At 53.2% G+C, this 19,193-nt stretch overlaps 7 protein-coding genes across 7 annotated transcripts; 3 read left to right on the forward strand and 4 right to left on the reverse strand.

The window, feature by feature from the left end:
• Positions 1-777: 777 nt before the first annotated feature.
• Positions 778-1,328, forward strand: CPAR01_14607 (uncharacterized protein; the record flags this gene model as incomplete). The annotated part of the gene is made up of 3 exons (XM_060498857.1): positions 778-835; positions 896-1,212; positions 1,269-1,328. The coding sequence occupies 3 exons, from the start codon at positions 778-780 to the stop codon at positions 1,326-1,328; spliced, it is 435 nt and encodes a 144-aa protein (XP_060342320.1).
• A 2,407-nt stretch (positions 1,329-3,735) lies between these two features.
• On the reverse strand, positions 3,736-4,381 carry CPAR01_14608 (shwachman-Bodian-Diamond syndrome protein; the record flags this gene model as incomplete). The annotated part of the gene is made up of 3 exons (XM_060498858.1): positions 3,736-3,792; positions 3,852-3,975; positions 4,218-4,381. The coding sequence occupies 3 exons, from the start codon at positions 4,379-4,381 to the stop codon at positions 3,736-3,738; spliced, it is 345 nt and encodes a 114-aa protein (XP_060342321.1).
• A 1,133-nt stretch (positions 4,382-5,514) lies between these two features.
• CPAR01_14609 (RhoGEF domain-containing protein) lies at positions 5,515-8,761 on the reverse strand (the record flags this gene model as incomplete). Its single annotated transcript, XM_060498859.1, has 7 exons — positions 5,515-6,419; positions 6,473-6,694; positions 6,747-6,981; positions 7,034-7,252; positions 7,304-7,504; positions 7,564-7,884; positions 7,946-8,761. The coding sequence occupies 7 exons, from the start codon at positions 8,759-8,761 to the stop codon at positions 5,515-5,517; spliced, it is 2,919 nt and encodes a 972-aa protein (XP_060342322.1).
• Positions 8,762-10,897: 2,136 nt separating this feature from the next.
• On the forward strand, positions 10,898-14,077 carry CPAR01_14610 (calcium-translocating P-type ATPase; the record flags this gene model as incomplete). Its single annotated transcript, XM_060498860.1, has 4 exons — positions 10,898-11,015; positions 11,079-11,236; positions 11,305-13,928; positions 13,987-14,077. 4 exons carry the CDS (start codon positions 10,898-10,900, stop codon positions 14,075-14,077), a joined length of 2,991 nt encoding a protein of 996 aa, XP_060342323.1.
• A 284-nt stretch (positions 14,078-14,361) lies between these two features.
• On the reverse strand, positions 14,362-15,003 carry CPAR01_14611 (proteasome component PUP3; the record flags this gene model as incomplete). Its single annotated transcript, XM_060498861.1, has 1 exon — positions 14,362-15,003. One exon carries the CDS (start codon positions 15,001-15,003, stop codon positions 14,362-14,364), a length of 642 nt encoding a protein of 213 aa, XP_060342324.1.
• Positions 15,004-16,087: 1,084 nt separating this feature from the next.
• On the forward strand, positions 16,088-17,650 carry CPAR01_14612 (UBX domain-containing protein; the record flags this gene model as incomplete). Its single annotated transcript, XM_060498862.1, has 2 exons — positions 16,088-16,221; positions 16,279-17,650. 2 exons carry the CDS (start codon positions 16,088-16,090, stop codon positions 17,648-17,650), a joined length of 1,506 nt encoding a protein of 501 aa, XP_060342325.1.
• Positions 17,651-18,076: 426 nt separating this feature from the next.
• Positions 18,077-18,837, reverse strand: CPAR01_14613 (ribosomal protein L36e; the record flags this gene model as incomplete). Its single annotated transcript, XM_060498863.1, has 3 exons — positions 18,077-18,239; positions 18,354-18,454; positions 18,781-18,837. The coding sequence occupies 3 exons, from the start codon at positions 18,835-18,837 to the stop codon at positions 18,077-18,079; spliced, it is 321 nt and encodes a 106-aa protein (XP_060342326.1).
• Positions 18,838-19,193: the final 356 nt, after the last annotated feature.

Raw genomic sequence — 19,193 nt, forward strand, 5'->3', positions numbered from 1 at the left:
TAGATCAGATTGCTCGTACCTGGCTCTCTAGAGAACTCGCTCCAGCATCGAGCCAGAAACACCCGACACTGATACCCTGCCCAGCAAGCTAGCCCGGGGCCCATTCTGATACAAGCCTCAACCAGCTTTTCTGTGCGGCTCGGCGTCTTGCCCACTGGGCTGGACCAAGCCCACCTCGTCCTCCACCTCTTCCTCCACCTCTCACACAGCCAGGCACACACCAGTATCCGCCCACCCTGGTCTGGGTCTGCCACCTTCAGTCCAAGTCGTCTCATCCATCCCGACTCTCTCGTCTCAATATAGATCTGTCGTCCTCCCCCGCCTCATTGATCGGTTGACACTTCTGGTCCTTCCTCTTGACCTTCTCTTCTTTCCTCGCCAGCGCTGCGCACTTGCCTGTCGATATCCTTCTTTTAATATCGACACTCTTCGGTTCGAACGCCTTCACTTCTTTCTTCAACCCGCAGGTCCGGTACCTATTCCTTTCCTTTCGCCGTTGCACGGTTTGCCTTTCGACCTAGTCGCCTTTTACACCACTACCCGTTTTATTCCACGAGAGGGCTCCGATCTCGACGACCGCTTCCTTCGTTCCTTTCATTCACTGGTTCAACGGGTTTATTTGGGAAAAGAGGACGAACACAGCAGGGTCGCAATACAGGTTACCCACGCAACAGGCAAAAAGAGGGATCAAAGATTTCACAACACAACTGAGCAATCAGAAAGAGAGAGGAAAAGAAGGCTCCACGAAAAGTCAACAACATTATTTAATCGAGAAAGATGGGTCGTCTTATTAAGAACCATTGGGCTCGGCTCATCGTTATGAGCGCGGCAGCTTGTAAGTTGGATCTCTCTCATGAGGGCCAAAGCACCTTCAATACTAACCTTTTGCGAACAGACCAGTTTGCCGCTGCTCTCGAGGGCTTCTTCTGGCCCAAGATCTTTTGGGACTTCTTGACCAAAACGCTGGACCCAGCTGTCAAGCCCGTGCCGGTGTTACAAATTATCAATCTCCTCATGGCGCTGTTCATGGTGGCCCTGGAGTGGCCTTTAGGATTCATCGCCGGCTCGGCAATCCACCGCAGTCTCGAGTTCCGCCTCATCATCCTCCCTCTCACCACCCTCGCCGCCGCCCTCATCTACCAGGGCACCAACTCTGCTCTTTACTACATTGTCGGGTTGGTTGTTTACTTTTGGGCTTACAGCGAAGGAGAGGTACGCTTGCATGAAATTCATACCTCATTATACATTTTACTGACTTTTGTATCTAGATCATTTGTGCTAAGCCCTGGACCCTTCCCCAAAGAGGCCGCAATGGCTCTCGCGTATAGACTGCACTCGCCCCTTCTTCGCGGCGGTTACAATCGTCTCGACCTCGCACGGTACACTCATCTACCTGTCAGAGAGACTCCCGTATACCCCATGGCGAGCAAGTCCAAGCAAACTCGGGAGAATCGACGAGACCTCACCGTTCTTTCCCTGAGCTATCATGACAACTTGTTTACTACTTTTTCCTTTCATGTTTATAACGATCCCAATCGATATCACGGCATCCAGCATCGGCGTTCTTCCTGACGACAAAGGGTTACATGATTATTCCTCAACTCTCGGTTACAGCGGCTCGATAACGGTATAGCCTTATTCAGCCTTTTTCCTCTTCAAGTCATCTCAGCGTGGGCATACTTTCTCGTGGCAGTTGTGGTGGTGGTGGTGGTGGTGGTGGTGTGGGTGGGTGGATGCGGTCGTCGTTCGTCCTGTTTCGTATCGGCTTACCATGGACTTACACACAGTGGGTGGCGCGTTGACCGGGGTATGGGTCAGTTGGGGGCAGCCGCAGGACCAGAGACAGGAGACTCCTTGGCACCTCGCCTTGGAGCATGCAACCTCCCATGTTCTGGAGGGTGGATTGTATCATCCCGAAGCTCGGCTCAAAAATATATCGGGATGAGGGGATTCTGGTTCTCGGGGGATGGGATGAGAAGAGAGAGAGAGAGAACGGACGCTGGAGAGAGAGATTCTGCCAGGAATAGCCGCCGCCCAAGAAAAACGCTGTCAAGAGACGTGGCCTTGGTCTATAGAGACCGAAGCAACCAATGCTACACCTAATATCAAGACAAGAAATTTCCAATGAAAAAAAAAATCACCAGATCCAAGAATGAGTCCCAAAACATGAGCCCTCCAATTGTAATTTGTCCCCCATCATCATCAACTGACACGATGTGACGGCAATCTCGGCAAACAAGCTTAACGTCCGGTGACATATGGCATACCACGGCATGGGGTTCATCCCTCTCAGATTACCTCTCGGGACTGACCAATTCAGAAAAAAGGTCAAGAGAAAGATTTTCAAAAAAAGAGTTGCCGTTGACCCGTAATGATCTCGTGAGCTCTTGGCGCCTTCTTCTGTTCTCTCTTTCGCACTTAGACTTTTCCTTCGCAGCCAAGGGAACCGATAGTTTACGGGAGCGTCAAGGTTTCTTTCTTCGACTTTTTTTTTTTTTTTTTGCTTTACATCGAACCTTCATTCTCACCTGAAAAAGGGGTGTGTGTAGATGACCTCAAAGTATGTAATCAGTGACACCACACACACACACACACACATACAGCACATACAACGTCCCCCCGACGACAAAAAAAGAGAGAAATAACCCCTTTCAGAATTTGAGGCGCGTGGAGGCAACAGCGACAGGCGAGGAGGGGGCGGCTACGCAGGGGTCGGGGGGGCCAAGGCACCGCAGCAGCTCCCCGAAACACTTTAGAAACGGGCGCGCACCACATCACGAGTCCACGAGAGAGGGAGAGAAAAACCCACGACCCAACAGGAACCAACGACGCAAGGTCCAGCACGATTAACAACACGGCTGGACAAGCTAACGGGGGGGCCGCCGTCGCTGGCCCCCAAACGACTCGTATCCCCACTTTTCGGACAGCCTTGCACATATTCGAATACATTAAAACCATCTTTATATAGACCAGGCGTCCTGCCCGTTCCTGGCGGCTCAATTTACATGAAGTAAGCCTGACCAAGCCGTCGGAAAGAGCTTACTTTGATCAATCGCCCGGTCGGTCAACCATATCGCGAAAGCTTGCTCTATAGCCAGTCGACCCGATCAGGTTTCGGATCTGACGGCATGACTGGCTCACTACCCAAGCTTCTTACATTTCGAGTACTGCGAAGATTTTCTGCACTCTTACTACTTGCACCGCAAATGGATCAAACATCCCTTAAATGTGCATGCGTCAAAATCATTCATAATCATCGTGTGCAGACAAGGACAAAATCGATGGAGAGAAGTCATGTACTCATGTTCAGCTATTCGCTAAGTAAACCCATGCAATCGACCCCATGCTTGACCATGGCGTCGATGTTGAACCCTTGTCGGGCTCGAAGGAGATTTTTTAAGGTTATCACACCTTGTCCATCATCCTCCGTTGCATGTAAATTGGTTGATGGGAACGCGATTAATGTTCCCCTTCAAGACGTCTTCTTTCGGATTGTCATTGTTAGGCGTGCTCCGTCGAGCGTAATGCCTCGCTGCCATCGCTGCACACACCACCCCAAACCTCAACGCCTCAAAACAGAAACGCCCGCCTTTGACCGCAGCTACGTCGAGCGCCAGGGAATCGTCGGTTTCGGCTCACATTGAGCCGCAACGTTCTGTAAGATGTTGGCCGAGCTGATGCGACAATGCCGCCCCTCACGTCTAGCCTCACGCGACTGCGGGAGTTGGAAGACCTCTAGTGGGCAACCATGCCGCCCTGGGAATCGTTCTTGGGACCCTGGCGGTCGGGGAACTGTTGATATCATTGTCAGTGGATTGCACTTGAGGTGGTGTGTCCAACGTATGACTTACCTCAACGTTCTGGGTGTCACCCTTCTCAAGAATTTGCTTGATCACTTCGTCATCGACGCTGGTACCAAACTCGTTCTCGAGTGTGGACTTGGAAGCGGCATCGTACTGGCCCTGTGCACCTTGCCTAATTCATTGAGTTAGCCGCTGTGCGTAATGGGTGGACATGCGGGGTAGGCCAAGTAGGTGTCAGTAGCATATTGGGAAGCAAACAATTGGAGGCCCGAACGCTCCCCCGCCCTGCCATAGGCCAAGCCATTGCAATGGCAGACCTCAAATCCAATTGGGCCAAAGATGGTGAATAGACAACCAGATGAAGCACTGGTGATGGAAAGGAAGAGGTAGGAAGAAGGCAAAGCTGCAACTTACTTGTGCGTGACGAAGATCTTGTATGAGGAAATGAAGTGTGCCAGAGGAACAGACTTGTCGGTCTTCCACTTCTTGTAGAGCTCGGGGTCCTCAACGAAGATGATGAAGTCGTCCTCCTGGCCCTTGAAGTGGACCTTAGTCTGGGAAGCCTCGCCGCGAACCATTTTGACTGTTGTAGTAGTGGTGGTGGTGGTGGTGTGTAGGAGTGTAGTGTGTTTTGGTAAGTGATTGAATGATGAACTCTCGATGGAGGTCTTGTAAATGTGATAGGAATGTGCGTGTAAGACGAAATGTCGTCGGGTATCTCAGGATGTTTTTGTTTGGTTGATTGATCTGAAGAGGAGAAGACAGATGGGAGCTCAAGGTATGCCGCAGCCTTTTAATATGAGGAAAAGCTGAAGAGGGGGAGGAGCTTCCCCCAGCTACGCTACGAGGAGAGGGCGGGAGCTGGGAAGCTCGTGATTTGGAAGGTACGTCATAGGTGCGGGAACACACGACTGCCTTTCATCACTGCCCCGCCATTGGGGAGCTTGCCCAGGCAGGGAGCGGGGCAGCTATGTGCTCCGTGCATCGCCCAGCTGGTCCAGGCACGTCGCCAAACTCGCCCATTAGGTACCGGGAACTCTGAGCGTTCCTGCATCGCACCACTGTAGTACGTCACCGCTAATCTCAGACCAAGGAAAGTAGGCCAAAGGGGTGTTTACACGTTGCGACAACTTGCGGCTGGAATGATCCAGATGGGGAAGGAAACGTTTGGTACAAAGTACGGAGTACCTACCTTACTTATTGTGTACCTTGCCATGCCCTTTTTCACAGCGCAAACTGAACCGCCCTCGATATCCCGAGGTACCTTACATCAATGCAAGTCACCTCACTGGCCAGGGCAGCTTGCTATGGTGGGGCTCACTACGGGAGCTCAACATCCACTTTCCCAAGAAGGTCCAAACATGGAGACGGACGTCCGCAGAAAGAGGCATTACCAGCAGTCAAGCCTCACGATGGCATCACTGACATCATCTGGTGTAACTTCGAGACTGCGTAACTTATTGCGGTGGGTAATGAGCAATTTAACGCAGGGGTATCATTATACTCTCGTCAACTCGACGACAAAAACAATCAGAACTAAGAATACCTCCATATAAACTCAGTGCTTTTCCCCTCTTCAGAGTTTCTCAATGAATATAGCCAATGGGCGTAACATAGTGACGTGCACCTCCATCTTTCGCATTCAATTCCAGTCAATCTGTCATGATTCATCCATTGAAGCCGACTAAAGGCCAAATGCTGCGGCTGGTCTTCATCGAAAGAAGCTTCGGATGCCCTGGACCAAATCGTCTCTGTTCAATGTGCCAGCCTTGCCCCAGCGCATCGACGCCTTGTGGGACAGTTTGGGCCCTTTTGGTGCTCGATGTTGATGCTCCCGGTAAACACCTTTGTCGGACGGACAGGGTGATTTTCTGTCGGAAATCTGGTCTCGACGCACTCTCGGCAAGTTGTTTCCTGACGCAGTGCGCAAAATGGATGGTCTTGATGTATACGCGTCCCCAGAGTAGATGTGTTCCAGCCGCAATTGTTCGACTGGATCTGCATGAACAAGAATCTTGGCCGGATTCAACATCGGGGTCGCCGGAGCGCTAACCGTGCTTATAACCTCGACATCGTCGTCGATTTTGGGCAAGTGAGTCTTTGCTGTTTCACCAGCTTCGTCATCGAGACCGTGTGCAATATTCGGACTATGCTCTTCGCGAAGCTTGAAGGCATGTCCATGATGCGCGTTTTCTTGCTTCTCTCCCACATTATCGTCAGGGACGAGCTTCCCCATGCTTGCAACACTGTTGGACCTCTTTGCAAAAGAGCTGGCGATGCTTGCAACGCTGAGCTTCCGCATCATTGTACTAGCAGAACTTCGAACCAAGTGTTCAGAGCGAGATCTACCAGTCATACCGGGGAACGGGAGGATATCTCGGCTCCAGATGTCAGACATGAGAGCTTCAAGTCGAGCTCTCTCGCCTCGCGGAGGTGCCAGAATTGGAATGCGAGGGCTCGTTGTGAGCAGCGATTGCGAGCGATTGATAGATGTAGTGGATGCGGCATCTGAATTGTCTCGCAGAACACTAGTATTCTTCAAAATGACCTGACACAAGGGCGATTTTGGGCCAACTGTGGTGGCGCGATGAATCGATATCCGACGGGCAACAGTGCCTGGGCAGCTGTCAATAACTTGGACCGAAGACTTTTGGGGGAACTGGACAAACCTGGTTTTCTAAACACCGTACCGAGACTCTTCATGTTCAAAGACATTGAGCTGTACAGATTAGGGTCGATCTGCTCTTGCTCTCCCGTTCTGGCAACCGACAACCGGCTTCGCCATTCTTCTTGCTCTCGAGGCGAACAGGCAGTCATGAGTATCTCGTATAGCTGGGAATCGCACTCAAAAACAAGTTTCCATGAGAATGGAGCTGTATGACATTGAAGACCTTGGAATTGTTAGCAGAGATACTCGGGCACTCGTATGGAAACGCCACAAACCTCTCCCATTATCCGCCTCCTCGATCTTGATGCTGGCCAGGTTGATACACGCTTGGATGGTGTAGATCTGGTCCACTTTGCTGGCTGAAGCTAGACAAAAGACATTGTGATAGAGGAGACAAGTCATGTACTGTCCTTTTGCGCCGTCTTTTGTTTGCCAGCAAACATGCAGTGCACCGCAAAGCTCAACATGGCCAAAGGACCTGATCCGGTTTTTCGACGCTGCATCGAGTTTCTTCCCAAAGCTGTTAACTTAAATCCGTGAGCGCTTTGTGATACTAACTTACCTGCTCCGGGAAGACCAGTCTGTCCTGAAGAACCCAAGTTCTTTCCAGCGTGGATTTCATTCGCCTGTCGTTCGTCGCTCGATTGATCTCAGCTGTGGCCTCTCGCAGTCGCAAAAGAGCGCTTTCAACCTCCATGTGGGAGTTCGGACAGTCTGCCACAGGTGTGTTCTTCAGAAGTTCGGCAAAAAGCAGAGGATACTTGCAGATCCGCTGGATTGGCTAAAAGTTCATCAGCACCACGTCTGGTCCCGATTGGAGCACATTGCTGACCTTGACAAGGAGATCTCCAATAGTCAGTGACTTCTTTGCCTGGTCGGCATGACTGTTCGCAGAGCCCAACGATGAAGCGAGTGTCTCAATGCCTCTCTGATACGTACCCCATTGCGGCATAGTCCGATGAGCCGAAGCAACATCCTTGATCATCATTTCATACTTTGCGCCGTATTCCTCGTAAATGAAGAAGCGGTTCATCTGCAAAACAGGTCAGCAATGACGCTCAACCGTGGTGACATGTGGATTCGAGCAATTACCTTTCTACTGAACACCTTTGCTACATCTCCAGCAACCTGTGCTTCAGATATCATACCAGGTACTTCTTGAAGCCAGCTTATGGCCCTGCCGTCGTCTTCTGGCACTGAATCGAGACTCCTCATTCGCTGATGTCCACGGCTAGGGGGCTTTCTGGGCAACGACGGGATCTCCATTTGGGTGTACTCTGAGTCCGGTACAGCGCGGTGCAGCTCGCCCAGTAGCTCTTCATGGAGTTCAACGATATCTGTGAGATTACGGTTGATCGAGGACCTAAGCCCCGGAGGTAGAGTAGGTAGGGAAGCGAGAATTGTAATGTAAACCTATCAAAATCAGTTCTCTCTACGTTCGTGACCATTGTCTTGGACAGCATCGGCGACCTACGTTCATCAGAAAGCGAACGTCCGCAATATAACCTTCCTCAGTGCTGATGAGTTCCTCCAAGATGCGTCTACGCTGCAAAGCGCGTTCGGTTGCCAACGGGTCAACCTGAGCTGGCCACTCGGCATTACAACTGTCCTCTGAAAATCTAGTCGCGGTGAAAGAACCTCTGCTGCTGCGCTCGGTTTTGGAATAGGCCAGCGAGCGGCGGCTGTTGCCTCGAGGGCGTGTGATAGCACTGCCGCTAGCAAGACTGACACTAGCACTTTTCACCGCAGCGACGAATCCGAATGATGAACCTGATGATGATCTCCTATGGCGAGTCCTCCGAGAAAGTGCTGACCTATCAGCCGAATCTAGGAGCTTCCAGGGTAGGGTACCGTCTCCATTCATAGGCTGTGCTCGCTGCTTGGCGCGTCGATGGAGAGTTTTCATCCATTTGTAAAATGGACCTCGTCTGGAGGACGTGCCAGAGTCCGAATGCTCATGATCGTCGTCGTCGCTGCTATCAACTGATACCCGAGGGAATGGAATGAGATCGTCATGGGAGTCGCCGCTGTTGGGCTCTAAACCTAAAACAGCCATGCTGCTCAAAGTATTCCAAGCCTCGACACCGTTGACGTGCAGACCATCGAGACTGGATGAAAGGTCGACATTTTCAAAGACCTCGTCAGACTTGATGGAATCTTGCTGTGACCCGGGCGATGGGGGATACGATGTGGCGCAATCTGTCTTACGGGTGATCCGGACGGAGCTGGAGCGAGAGCAAGATCCAAGAGATGCAGAGTCTGGTAGTGGTGGTGGTGGTGGCCATGCCATTGCGACGTCCAAGAAAGAGGAGGTAAGACTGGGTTCCAAGACACCAAAAAAAGGAAGCAATAGCGGTTCCAAGAGGATTCAAAACATGATGTATGGTATCAACACCAAGAGATGAACGATGCAAATTTGCTGGGACTGCCAGCTGTGGGAAGCTCGAGAGGGTTGAGGCAGAAGAGGATGATGTCTAGTGGACGGCGTGGGATTGCTTAGTCCAGGCACGGGAGGAAAGCCAGCGTGGGTCACTAGAACGAAGGAGGGAAGGAGGATTTCGAGGCCGGAAAGCTCTTTCAAAACGAATGACGAGGAGGGCCCGAGGAAGGAGGAGAGGAGGAGCAGGCACGGCGCTTTAGATATACACCATAGAATATGTAAGGAAAGCGGACTGTTGGCCGAAGGGACGACTCCGGCCGAACCACGGAGCTGGAACTCAACATTCATCGTTCTTCCTATGCCGGCCTCTACATGCCGACGACGATCAAGCTCTACATACGGTAGCTCAGTTCTCGTGAGAAGTCACGGCGTGGTACGGAGCTGCGGTGGACAGTCGCACCCGGCGAATCTACCAACGAGCCGGTCGGGAGGAATGCAGCTGCGACATGCAGCCTGCCCGCCGGGCCAGAGAACGCGTCTCTAGTGTGCATCGTTGTCGGGTCAAGATCCGTGGATCTTGCGTCTTGGACGCGAATTGGATGCCATCGTAGCACAAATTCTGCCGGAAGACGAAGCTGCCGCCGGTTCGGAGTTCCTGCTGAAGCTCGATGCAGACTTTGGTTCAGCATGGTGTGTCCGAGAGTGAAAAGCTCAACATTGCGGTGACGGGCCGCGGTCCATCAGCGCCATGAGCGCCATGTCTTGATGCGCGGCGTAGCGAGCGGGAGACAAAGAAACCTCTTCGCCAGTCTAGTGATTTAGTCGTCTATTGATCTGGACCGAACGTTTGGTCTCGCCGCCCACCACACGAGTCTCGGTGGCTTGACGGTACGGGTTATCCATATCGCTCGACTATGAGTATTTGGCGGGACTACATGGAAGACGTGATCTCGATACCCCGAGACTCCAAAGTGGGTGTCAGTCGCCTCCATGACCCACGTCTTCGTCCTGCCTTACGCAAGACATGCGGACGATGTGGATGCAATGGTTGCAGGCCGTTTTCCGTACGTTGGCGGCGTTCCTCAACCCTGACTCGGGCTCGGCGCGAGCGCCCCAAGTGGCTCCGGAGCGGCCTAGTGCTGGTCCACTCGAGACGGGGACGGCGGGCCTCAATCGGAAAGGGAACCTTTAGCCAGTCACGTGAACAAGGTGATTATGTCATTACGGGGGACTTCTACCACCCGTGCCACTCAGGCACAGCACGGTACGAAACGCAGGCACACCAGGCACTTCCGATAAATGATCAGTCAGCACTGTAGTCGCACCAGTGTGTAAGCTTATCAGGTCAGCTAGGCGGGTACGTACTCCGTATCGTTTCCAGGCTGCCAGGTTCTTGTCAAAGAGCTCCCCTTTCCCCCTCCACTCTGCCCTACGCTCCGGATTATCGGCTTCCGTATAGTGGCTTTAATTGGTCCCTGCCCCACGTTTTTCTGCGTCGGGGCCGCAGTGGCTGGTCCCCGATATGGACAGATACGGGCCAGTTTGCCAGGGACGCACAGGTGAATTGCTGGGACCTTGGGAGTCTTGTTTCTTGTTACAGGGGCTCCCCCACCAGCGCTAGCCCTAAAAGGACAAGCTCGGGATCTTTCCTCGACGGCCAAAAAAAAGGTTCCAGAAGGGGCAGCTATCCGTTCCGCACTGTTACTGCTAGGCAAACACTGAACGAACACGTAGAGCGTATTGGAATCCCAGTGGGAGTTCGGCGACGATTTCAGCTTCCTGCCCCACCGCAACGGCAATAAGATACGCTGTCTGTTTGATCGCAACTTTTCCAGCACCTTCTTCTTTTTCTCCTTTACATCCTTAGCCTTTTCTTTCACAAGGTTCGGATCTCGGTTTTCCCTTTCTCTCTTCAACACCACTTGAAGAGTTCCTTCGTGTCCACCGTTTCCCCATTCGACAACAGACTCCGACGGCCGCTGCAACTCGGCTAGATAGTGACGGTTCCTCGACAAGACAAGTCCCGCGCGCAGCGCAGCTTTCGCGATGGAGAGCGCATTCGCTTCACCCACCGAAAAGGTCCTCTCAACCCTGGGAGTGAACCCCAAGACCGGCCTTACTGATGATCAAGTCATTGCCTCGCGTACCAAGCATGGCAAGAATGGTAAGTAGCTTTGCGACTCGACCCGAAACCCACGATAGTTTCGTGCTAACAGTCCGTCCACAGTCATCCCCGAAGAACCTCCGACGCCCATCTGGGAGCTCATTCTCGAGCAATTCAAGGACCAACTCGTCATAATCCTCCTCGGCTCTGCCGCTGTTTCTTTCGTTCTGGCGCTCTTCGACAACGAGGAAGGCTGGAGCGCCTTCGTCGACCCAGCTGTGGTACGTAATCTTGGATGCGAATACCCACAATGCCCAGACTTTGCCCGGCTAACAATGCCGATTTCCAGATTCTGACCATCCTCATCCTCAACGCCGTCGTCGGTGTCTCACAAGAGAGCAGCGCCGAGAAAGCCATCGCCGCCCTGCAGGAGTACTCTGCCAACTCTGCCAACGTCATCCGTAACGGCCAAGTCTCCCGTGTCAAGGCTGAGGAGCTCGTCCCCGGTGATGTCGTCTCCGTCCACATTGGTGATCGCATTCCTGCCGACTGCCGTATCATTGCCATCGAGAGCAACAGCTTCAACGTCGACCAGGCTATCTTGACTGGAGAGAGCGAGAGTGTTGGCAAGGACTGCGATCATGTTGTCAAGGATGAGAAGGCTGTGTTGCAAGACCAGACCAACATGTTGTTCTCTGGAACCACTGTTGTTACTGGTCGCGCAAAGGCTGTCGTTGTCTTGACTGGTTCCCAAACCGCTATTGGCGACATCCATGAGAGTATCACCGCCCAGATCTCCGAGCCCACTCCTCTTAAGCAGAAGCTCAATGACTTCGGCGACAGTCTTGCAAAGGTTATCACGGTCATTTGCATCCTCGTCTGGCTCATCAACATCCCTCACTTCAGCGACCCCAGCCACGGATCCTTCACCAAGGGTGCCATCTACTACTTGAAGATCGCCGTGTCTCTCGGTGTTGCTGCTATTCCCGAAGGTCTCGCCGTTGTCATTACTACCTGCTTGGCTCTTGGAACTCGCAAGATGGCTGCAAAGAATGCCGTCGTCAGAAGCTTGCCGTCTGTGGAGACCCTTGGAAGCTGCAGCGTCATTTGCTCCGACAAGACCGGTACCCTCACCACCAACCAGATGAGTGTCAGCAAGCTTGTCTACATCAGCGAGAACGGATCAGACCTCGTTGAGCACGATGTCGAAGGCACCACATTTGCCCCCAAGGGTTCTATCTCTCTCAGAGGCCAGACGGTCACCGATCTTACACGTTCTTCTGCTACTGTCCGCCAGATGACTGAGGTTGCCGCCGTGTGCAACGATTCCAAGCTCGCCTACGATGCGGCCAAGGGTACCTTCTCCAACGTCGGTGAGCCCACTGAGGGCGCTCTGAGAGTTCTTGTTGAGAAGCTTGGACCGTGTGCGCCTTCCAACAGCAACCCCGAGGATTGTCTTCACTACGCTAGCTCTCAGTATGAGAGCCAGCTCCCCCGTCTGTCTACCTATGAATTCTCCAGAGATCGCAAGAGCATGTCCGTCCTGGTTCAGAACGGCCGAGAGAAGAAGCTCCTGGTGAAGGGTGCTCCTGAGTCTGTCCTCGAACGCTGCACCCACACTCTTGTTGGAGCCAACGGAAAGCGCCAGCCCCTGAACAGCAAGCTCGCCGATTTGATCGCCAAGGAAGTTGTTGACTACGGTAACCGTGGTCTCCGTGTCATCGCCCTCGCCAGCGTCGACAACATTGGTGAGAACCCCGCCTTGAAGTCAGCCAAGTCTACCGCACAGTACGCCCAGATTGAGCAGAACATGACCTTCCTCGGATTGGTTGGTATGCTTGATCCTCCTCGTCCGGAAGTTGCCGCTTCCATCCGCCACTGCAAGAACGCCGGAATTCGTGTCATTGTCATCACTGGAGACAACCGCAACACCGCTGAGAGCATTTGCCGACAGATTGGTGTCTTTGACGAATATGAAGACCTCAAGGGCAAGAGTTTCACTGGCAGAGAGTTTGAGAACCTGAGCGACAGCGAGGCAAACGAAGCTGCCCGAAACGCATCCCTCTTCTCCCGTGTCGAGCCCAGCCATAAGTCCAAGCTTGTCGACCTTCTCCAGCAACAGGGAGAGGTCGTCGCCATGACTGGTGATGGTGTCAACGACGCTCCCGCTCTCAAGAAGGCTGATATCGGTGTCGCCATGGGCTCTGGCACCGATGTCTCCAAGCTCGCCGCCGACATGGTTCTCGCCGATGACAACTTTGCTACCATTGAGGTTGCTATTGAGGAGGGTCGTTCCATTTACAACAACACCCAGCAGTTCATCCGCTACCTGATCTCCTCCAACATCGGTGAGGTTGTCTCCATCTTCCTCACTGCCGCTCTCGGTATGCCGGAGGCTTTGATCCCCGTCCAGCTCCTCTGGGTCAACTTGGTCACCGACGGTCTTCCCGCCACCGCTCTTTCGTTCAACCCTCCTGACCACGACATTATGAAGCGCCAGCCCAGAAAGCGCGACGAGCCTCTCATCGGCGGTTGGTTGTTCTTCCGCTACCTGGTTATTGGTACTTACGTTGGTGTTGCGACTGTCGCTGGCTATGCTTGGTGGTTCATGTACAACCCCGAGGGTCCTCAGATCAGCTTCTACCACCTCTCCCGTTTCCACCGCTGCTCTGCAGACTTCCCTGAGATTGGCTGCCAGATGTTCTCCAACAGCTCCGCCAAGTCCGCCTCGACCGTCTCGCTCTCCATTCTGGTCGTCATCGAGATGTTCAACGCCATGAACGCGCTGTCCTCGAGCGAGTCTCTGCTGTCCCTGCCTCTTTGGGCTAACATGAAGCTTGTCTATGCCATTACTCTTTCAATGGCTCTCCACTTCGCCCTGCTCTACACTCCTTTCCTCCAGAACCTGTTCTCCATCCTTCCCTTGAACTGGTTGGAGTGGAAGGCGGTCTTGTACATCAGCGCCCCTGTTATGTAAGTCGACCATCGTTCTCGCTCGCTCATCTACTGTTGCTGACTCTGTTCTTTCTAGTCTCATTGATGAGGTCCTCAAGGCTATTGAGAGATCGTACTTCAGTCAGAAGAAGGCGATCAAGTCTACCAAGGCAAAGAAGGAGAATTAGATGGTTAGAGGCCAGCCCAAAGCTAGACCATAGATCACTTGTACCATAGTAGTAGCCCTGGCAACATTGCACAGAGCTGTACATAGACCACAGCAGCCAACGTCCAGGCATTAAAGTCACAAATAAGGATGTAAATCAAGGTCATTTGTCTAGTTCATGCAGGCTTCGGCAGCCATCTCATAGTGGATCACGTCCATCTATTGGTACAAGCTAGGTAGAACCCGTCCACTTGTAGCGGTTCTATCAAGTTTTCTCTTCCTCAACACCGAGTTCCTCCGCAAGAATTAGTCTTGTCTGCCCTTGAGCAGTCTCTTGGTGACCTTGTCCTTCTCAATAATGTACACGTGCGCTCCCCATCCGGATAGTGCATCTCGGTCAACGGCGTTCAGAAGCGACTGGGAGATGGTTTCGAAGAGCTCATCAGGGCCCTGTGTGACGTCCACGTTAGTTTCTGCTAGAATTCCTGGATCGTTGATTCGCCATATGCCACGTACCAGATCCGGCTCCCATAAGCTCTCGCACATGCCGAACAGCTGTTCAGACGCCGTACCAGAGACGATGAAGTCCTTGGCGAAGTCGATGCAGCCGATGCTGTCGAAACCGCAGATGAAGGGCTTGCCCGTCTTGGGGTCAAGGCCGGCGACGACGGGGGAGACGAAGTACGGGCCGAAGCGGCGCTCGTAGAGGGAGGAGCTGACGAGGTTGGCGAAGGTGGTCGGGGCGATGTTGCGCTCCTCGCGGAGGCGGTACATGTTGACCTTGTAGCGGAAGAGGTCGCCGACGGTCGTGACGTCGGTGGCGAGGCCGGTGAGACCGAGGAAGACGTCGCCGTACTGGAAGATTTTGGGGAAGTTGTTGGAGACGGTGAGGGCTTGGAGGCCGAGACGGAGATCGCAGGCTATTGCGACACAGTCCTTGCCGACCATTGCGACGCAAGCACCGCCATCTGAGAGGGAGAGGAGGTTAGGAATTGGTGATTCGATAGAGAGAAGATAGGGCCTATATGGGGGTTAAGAGGAAGACAAACTGATGGAGAAGGGAGAGCTCTGGGACTTTGGTTAGCTGGAGGGGGTTTCCTTTTGCATCTCGAGGCTGAGGAGGGGAGGGGGAATGACGGAAGCGCACCATTTCGGGCTCTTAAAGCGAGTGACCGCTGGGTTCTGGTATGGTTTGAGAGATTCTCAAGGTTGTGGTTCTGACCGTGATTATTTCGTGATGGATCGTAGGGTCGGCCGTGGGGGGCGTCGTCGTCGTAGATGGGGAGTTCGTTTGGTGGTGATGGTGGTGGTTGCAGCTGCGATTGACGTTGAACCGATGCGGAATGCTGAGGTGTAGCGCTACCTGCCTGCTCTTGCTGGGTGCTGGGTGCTACTGCAGGGCAAGGCAAACACGCATGGCGCGGCCGAAGCGCTCGGAAAATCCACGTACAGCAAGCTGGAGCTCGCTGATTGGCCTGAGCTTGGCTTCAGCAGCTTTCAGCGTGGTGGTGCTCGATGATGCACGTCCCACCTCCCCTCCCCGGCCAGGGCCCGGCTCCCGTCGCCTCTGCTGACGGAGCACCCTTACTGCCTGCTTCCCAGCCTTACGTACCTCCCTGAATTACCTGTACCTGAGTAAGACTCATTCACCTTGACGATTCAACTAAGAAACGATTGTTTACTGTCCGTAGCTTCTTATTTCTATTATTACCTATACACAAGGTTTTACTTGAGGCCGGCTGAAAACGTCCAGTATACACTTGTCCCGGACATCAGGCCGAACTGGACTTCCTGACATTGTGTTTCGTCGTCCTTCCGCCAACTTCTACGTAACTAATACACCACCACCTGAGCTTGACGCAACGCCCGCCCCCCCCCGAGACTTGAACCCCGCCAACAACATACTGAACACGATACCCCGGATCGGATTTCAATCTCTACCGAACAGCAACTTCACTACGACTGAATACGTTTGTTTGTTGAAAAGAATAAGACACTGCGTTTTCGCCCACGGCTTCTCTCGGTTGCTACGATGTCGCACGTGGTGGTCATCGGCACGGATTTGCGGAGAGCTACTGTCAAGGTCAGCCCAGGCACCTACATGACAGATGTTCTCCAAGAGGCATGCAAGAAGCTCAACGTCTCGAGCGACAAATACCTCTTGAAGTACCTTACTCATCCCTGAAGACCACCCTTCCTCGCAGTAAGCTAACCATCTGCTAGGCACAAGCAGAAGACAGTCGACCTCTCAGTAGTCTGGCGAGTGAGCGGTCTCACCCCCGGCGCCAAACTCGAGCTCGTCCAGAAGTCCAAGACACCATCAGCCGTTTCCGTCGCACTCCAGTTGCCGATGCCCGAAGCCAACTCGGCGCCCAACGGTCGTTTAATCGAGAAACTACCTAGCGACTTTACGATATGGAAGGTACTGCGCCAGTTTGAGAGCGGCGTCGCTGGGAATGGGAAGAACTTCAACATCACAGCACGGGGCGTTGCGCAAACAACAAGCGGAGGCGCGAGTGGAAGCGGTCAGATGTACTACGAGACACCAGTCCTAAACATCATGGGTCGGGAGCTTTCCACGTTTGAGGACTTTCAGAAGACACTGTCGCAACTTGGATACAATTCGGGCAGCGTGCTGATCCGCTTGTCGTTCAAAAAGACGGACCGCACGCTGTTCCAGGCTATGGAGGAAATCAGCCAATTCTTTTCTGAAGTTGAGGCAGAGGAGAAGAAGGCGGCCACGGCTCCAGCTCCGGCGCCCGCCACGGAGGGAACAGAGTCTACAGCAGCTGAAACTGCCATCGAGACGCCAAAGGGCACAACGGCTGGACAGACAGGCGGCACTCCAACGCAAGAACAAGCAGATCAGGAGGCGCCGGCAGCAGATGCCATGGAGGTTGATGAAGCAGAGCCGACAGACCCTCTGCAGCCTGTCAGCGTCTTCCGGGCACCAAGCGGAACCACTCCCGCGGCAGCCCTTGCAGACGTGCCAGAGGACGACTACGCCCCGACGATTGCCCACGCCCAGCTTCATCAGGCTCGACTCCAGCAGAGCGCGCTCAACAAGAGACTTCCTTCCGACAAAGAGTTAGAGGCGCAAAGACAGGCCGAGGAAGCCCGTCTAGCGGCTGTCACCACAGTTCCAATGAAGGTGCGGTTTCCCGACAACACTTCAGCACAATGGACGTTTGGCCATGAAGCTACAGGGGCGACCCTCCACCAGGGCGTGAGATCTGTCATGGCACACAATACTCAACCCTTCAAGCTGGTCATACCCGGCAGCAAGGTCATAATTAAGGATGATGAGAGCGCAAAGAACCGCTTGATACACGACTACAAGCTCACGCGTAGTGTGTTACTGAGTCTGGTCTGGGATGACAGCGTGCCAGTAGATATCCGCAAGAAGCCCTTCCTCAAGGGTAGCGTCGCTCAAAAGGCTCAGGATGTCACAGTACCGGACATTCCCAAAGGCGACGACACGAATGAGGAGCAAACTGTTGCTTCGTCGTCGAAACCTGAGAAGAGGGAGGGAAGTGGGGATGGCAGCGTTGCGAAGAAACTTCCCAAGTGGCTCAAGCTGCCTGGAAAGAAATAGACGGATCATCTTTTGTACAATGTTGCAGCATTACTCGGCCATCTTCGCATGGCGAGCGTATTCATGGATTTGGAGTTTCATGGGGCATAGGGTAAACCAGATAGACTATGGTCAAGTCGTCAATCAGAGCCTTCACGAGAGTATATGATCACTTCAGAGCGAACGGAATATGAACAGTGTCAAAGAAAAGAGTCTGAGGAAGCAATGTGTTGTGCTTGAAATTTTGGTATTTGTCGTAAAGGCATCATCATTCCATGATGATACGGGGGAGTCTTCCGTTGATTTGTTTTTAGAAATAGACCACAAACTTTTATGCTGTGACCACGCCCTTGACCCATATAAACCCAGTAGTTTGCCAGTCCAACACAACAACCCCGTTGCGCCCCATTTTGGTTTTGACGAATTCCTTTCGAAGAAGAAAATCGTTTAGTGACCGACACGGCGGGACTCGGCGATGACGCGGGTCATCTCCTCGACCTTTCTCTTGGCACGGCCGAAGGTGCCGAGCCTCTTCTTGGCGAGCTTACGGGCGCGCTTGTCCTTGGAGTTGCGGAGCAACTCGATAACGCGGCGCTCGTAGGGGGCAAGGCTGTGGAGGAGGGATGTGGTTAGCAACTTGTTGTCCGGTTTGGATGTGGATGTGAAGTGCGTCCAGGGTTATATAATGTGGACACATGGAGATGGTATGTGGGTGGAAACTTACCCGGAGACTTCCTTGACGACGTCACGGACGAAAGCGGTGCGCTTGCTCAGGTGGCCCTTGGTGCGGGAGACACGGGGCTTGACGACACGAGCGGTGGTCTTCTATATTTCCGAAACAATCACGACCGGTCAGCGTCCATCTTCTGCAAATAAGGTCCCCTCGTGGGAAGAGAGGTGTTGTGCAGAGATCCTCCACGAGGTGAGACGAAGCGGGTGTGGGGGAGAGGGGACAGTGCCGCCGATTTCCCTTCTTGACAGAAAAGCCCATCCTTCTGTGTGTTCATTCTTCAATGTGTGTATCCATCATCGAATCGTATTTCCATAATCGGAAGTTCGAAGATTTCGTTTCGCAGAATTTCGGAGGGGCTTTTCTCTCAGGTCGGGACGGCGGCGGTGATGGTTGCGGTGGTAGTAATGGTTCGACATACGTGTCCATGGTTGAGACCGGTGATGAGACCGGTCTTGACGGGCGCTTCCTTGGCCATCTTGAATGCTGGATGACGGGTGGGTTGTCGGGTTAGTATTGTCGTGATGGTCGGAGGGGGAAAAGCCAAAAAAACCAGTCGACTACGAAAAAAAAGTTGCAATGGCGGATTGGGAATTTTCGGCGGGTGGGTTTGTGCGGTCACGTGGCTTGGGGTTTGTCAAAGGCTGCAGGTCGTTGGATTTTATGGGGGCTTCTGCGGGCCGGGCTGGGTAAGGTGGTGGAGTCCTTGAGAGAGGTTGGCTGGATTATCCCCGATAGGCTCTGATTGGCTTCCATCTCTAGAAGACGAAATACCCCGAGATGTTCTCTATTCTACGGATTAATCTCTTCCCATTGCAACGCCTCGATGAGGCA

The sequence above is a fragment of the Colletotrichum paranaense genome, assembly GCF_030867605.1.
Source record: "Colletotrichum paranaense strain IMI 384185 chromosome Unknown Scaffold_16.1, whole genome shotgun sequence".
NCBI classification, from domain to species: Eukaryota; Fungi; Ascomycota; class Sordariomycetes; order Glomerellales; family Glomerellaceae; genus Colletotrichum; species Colletotrichum paranaense.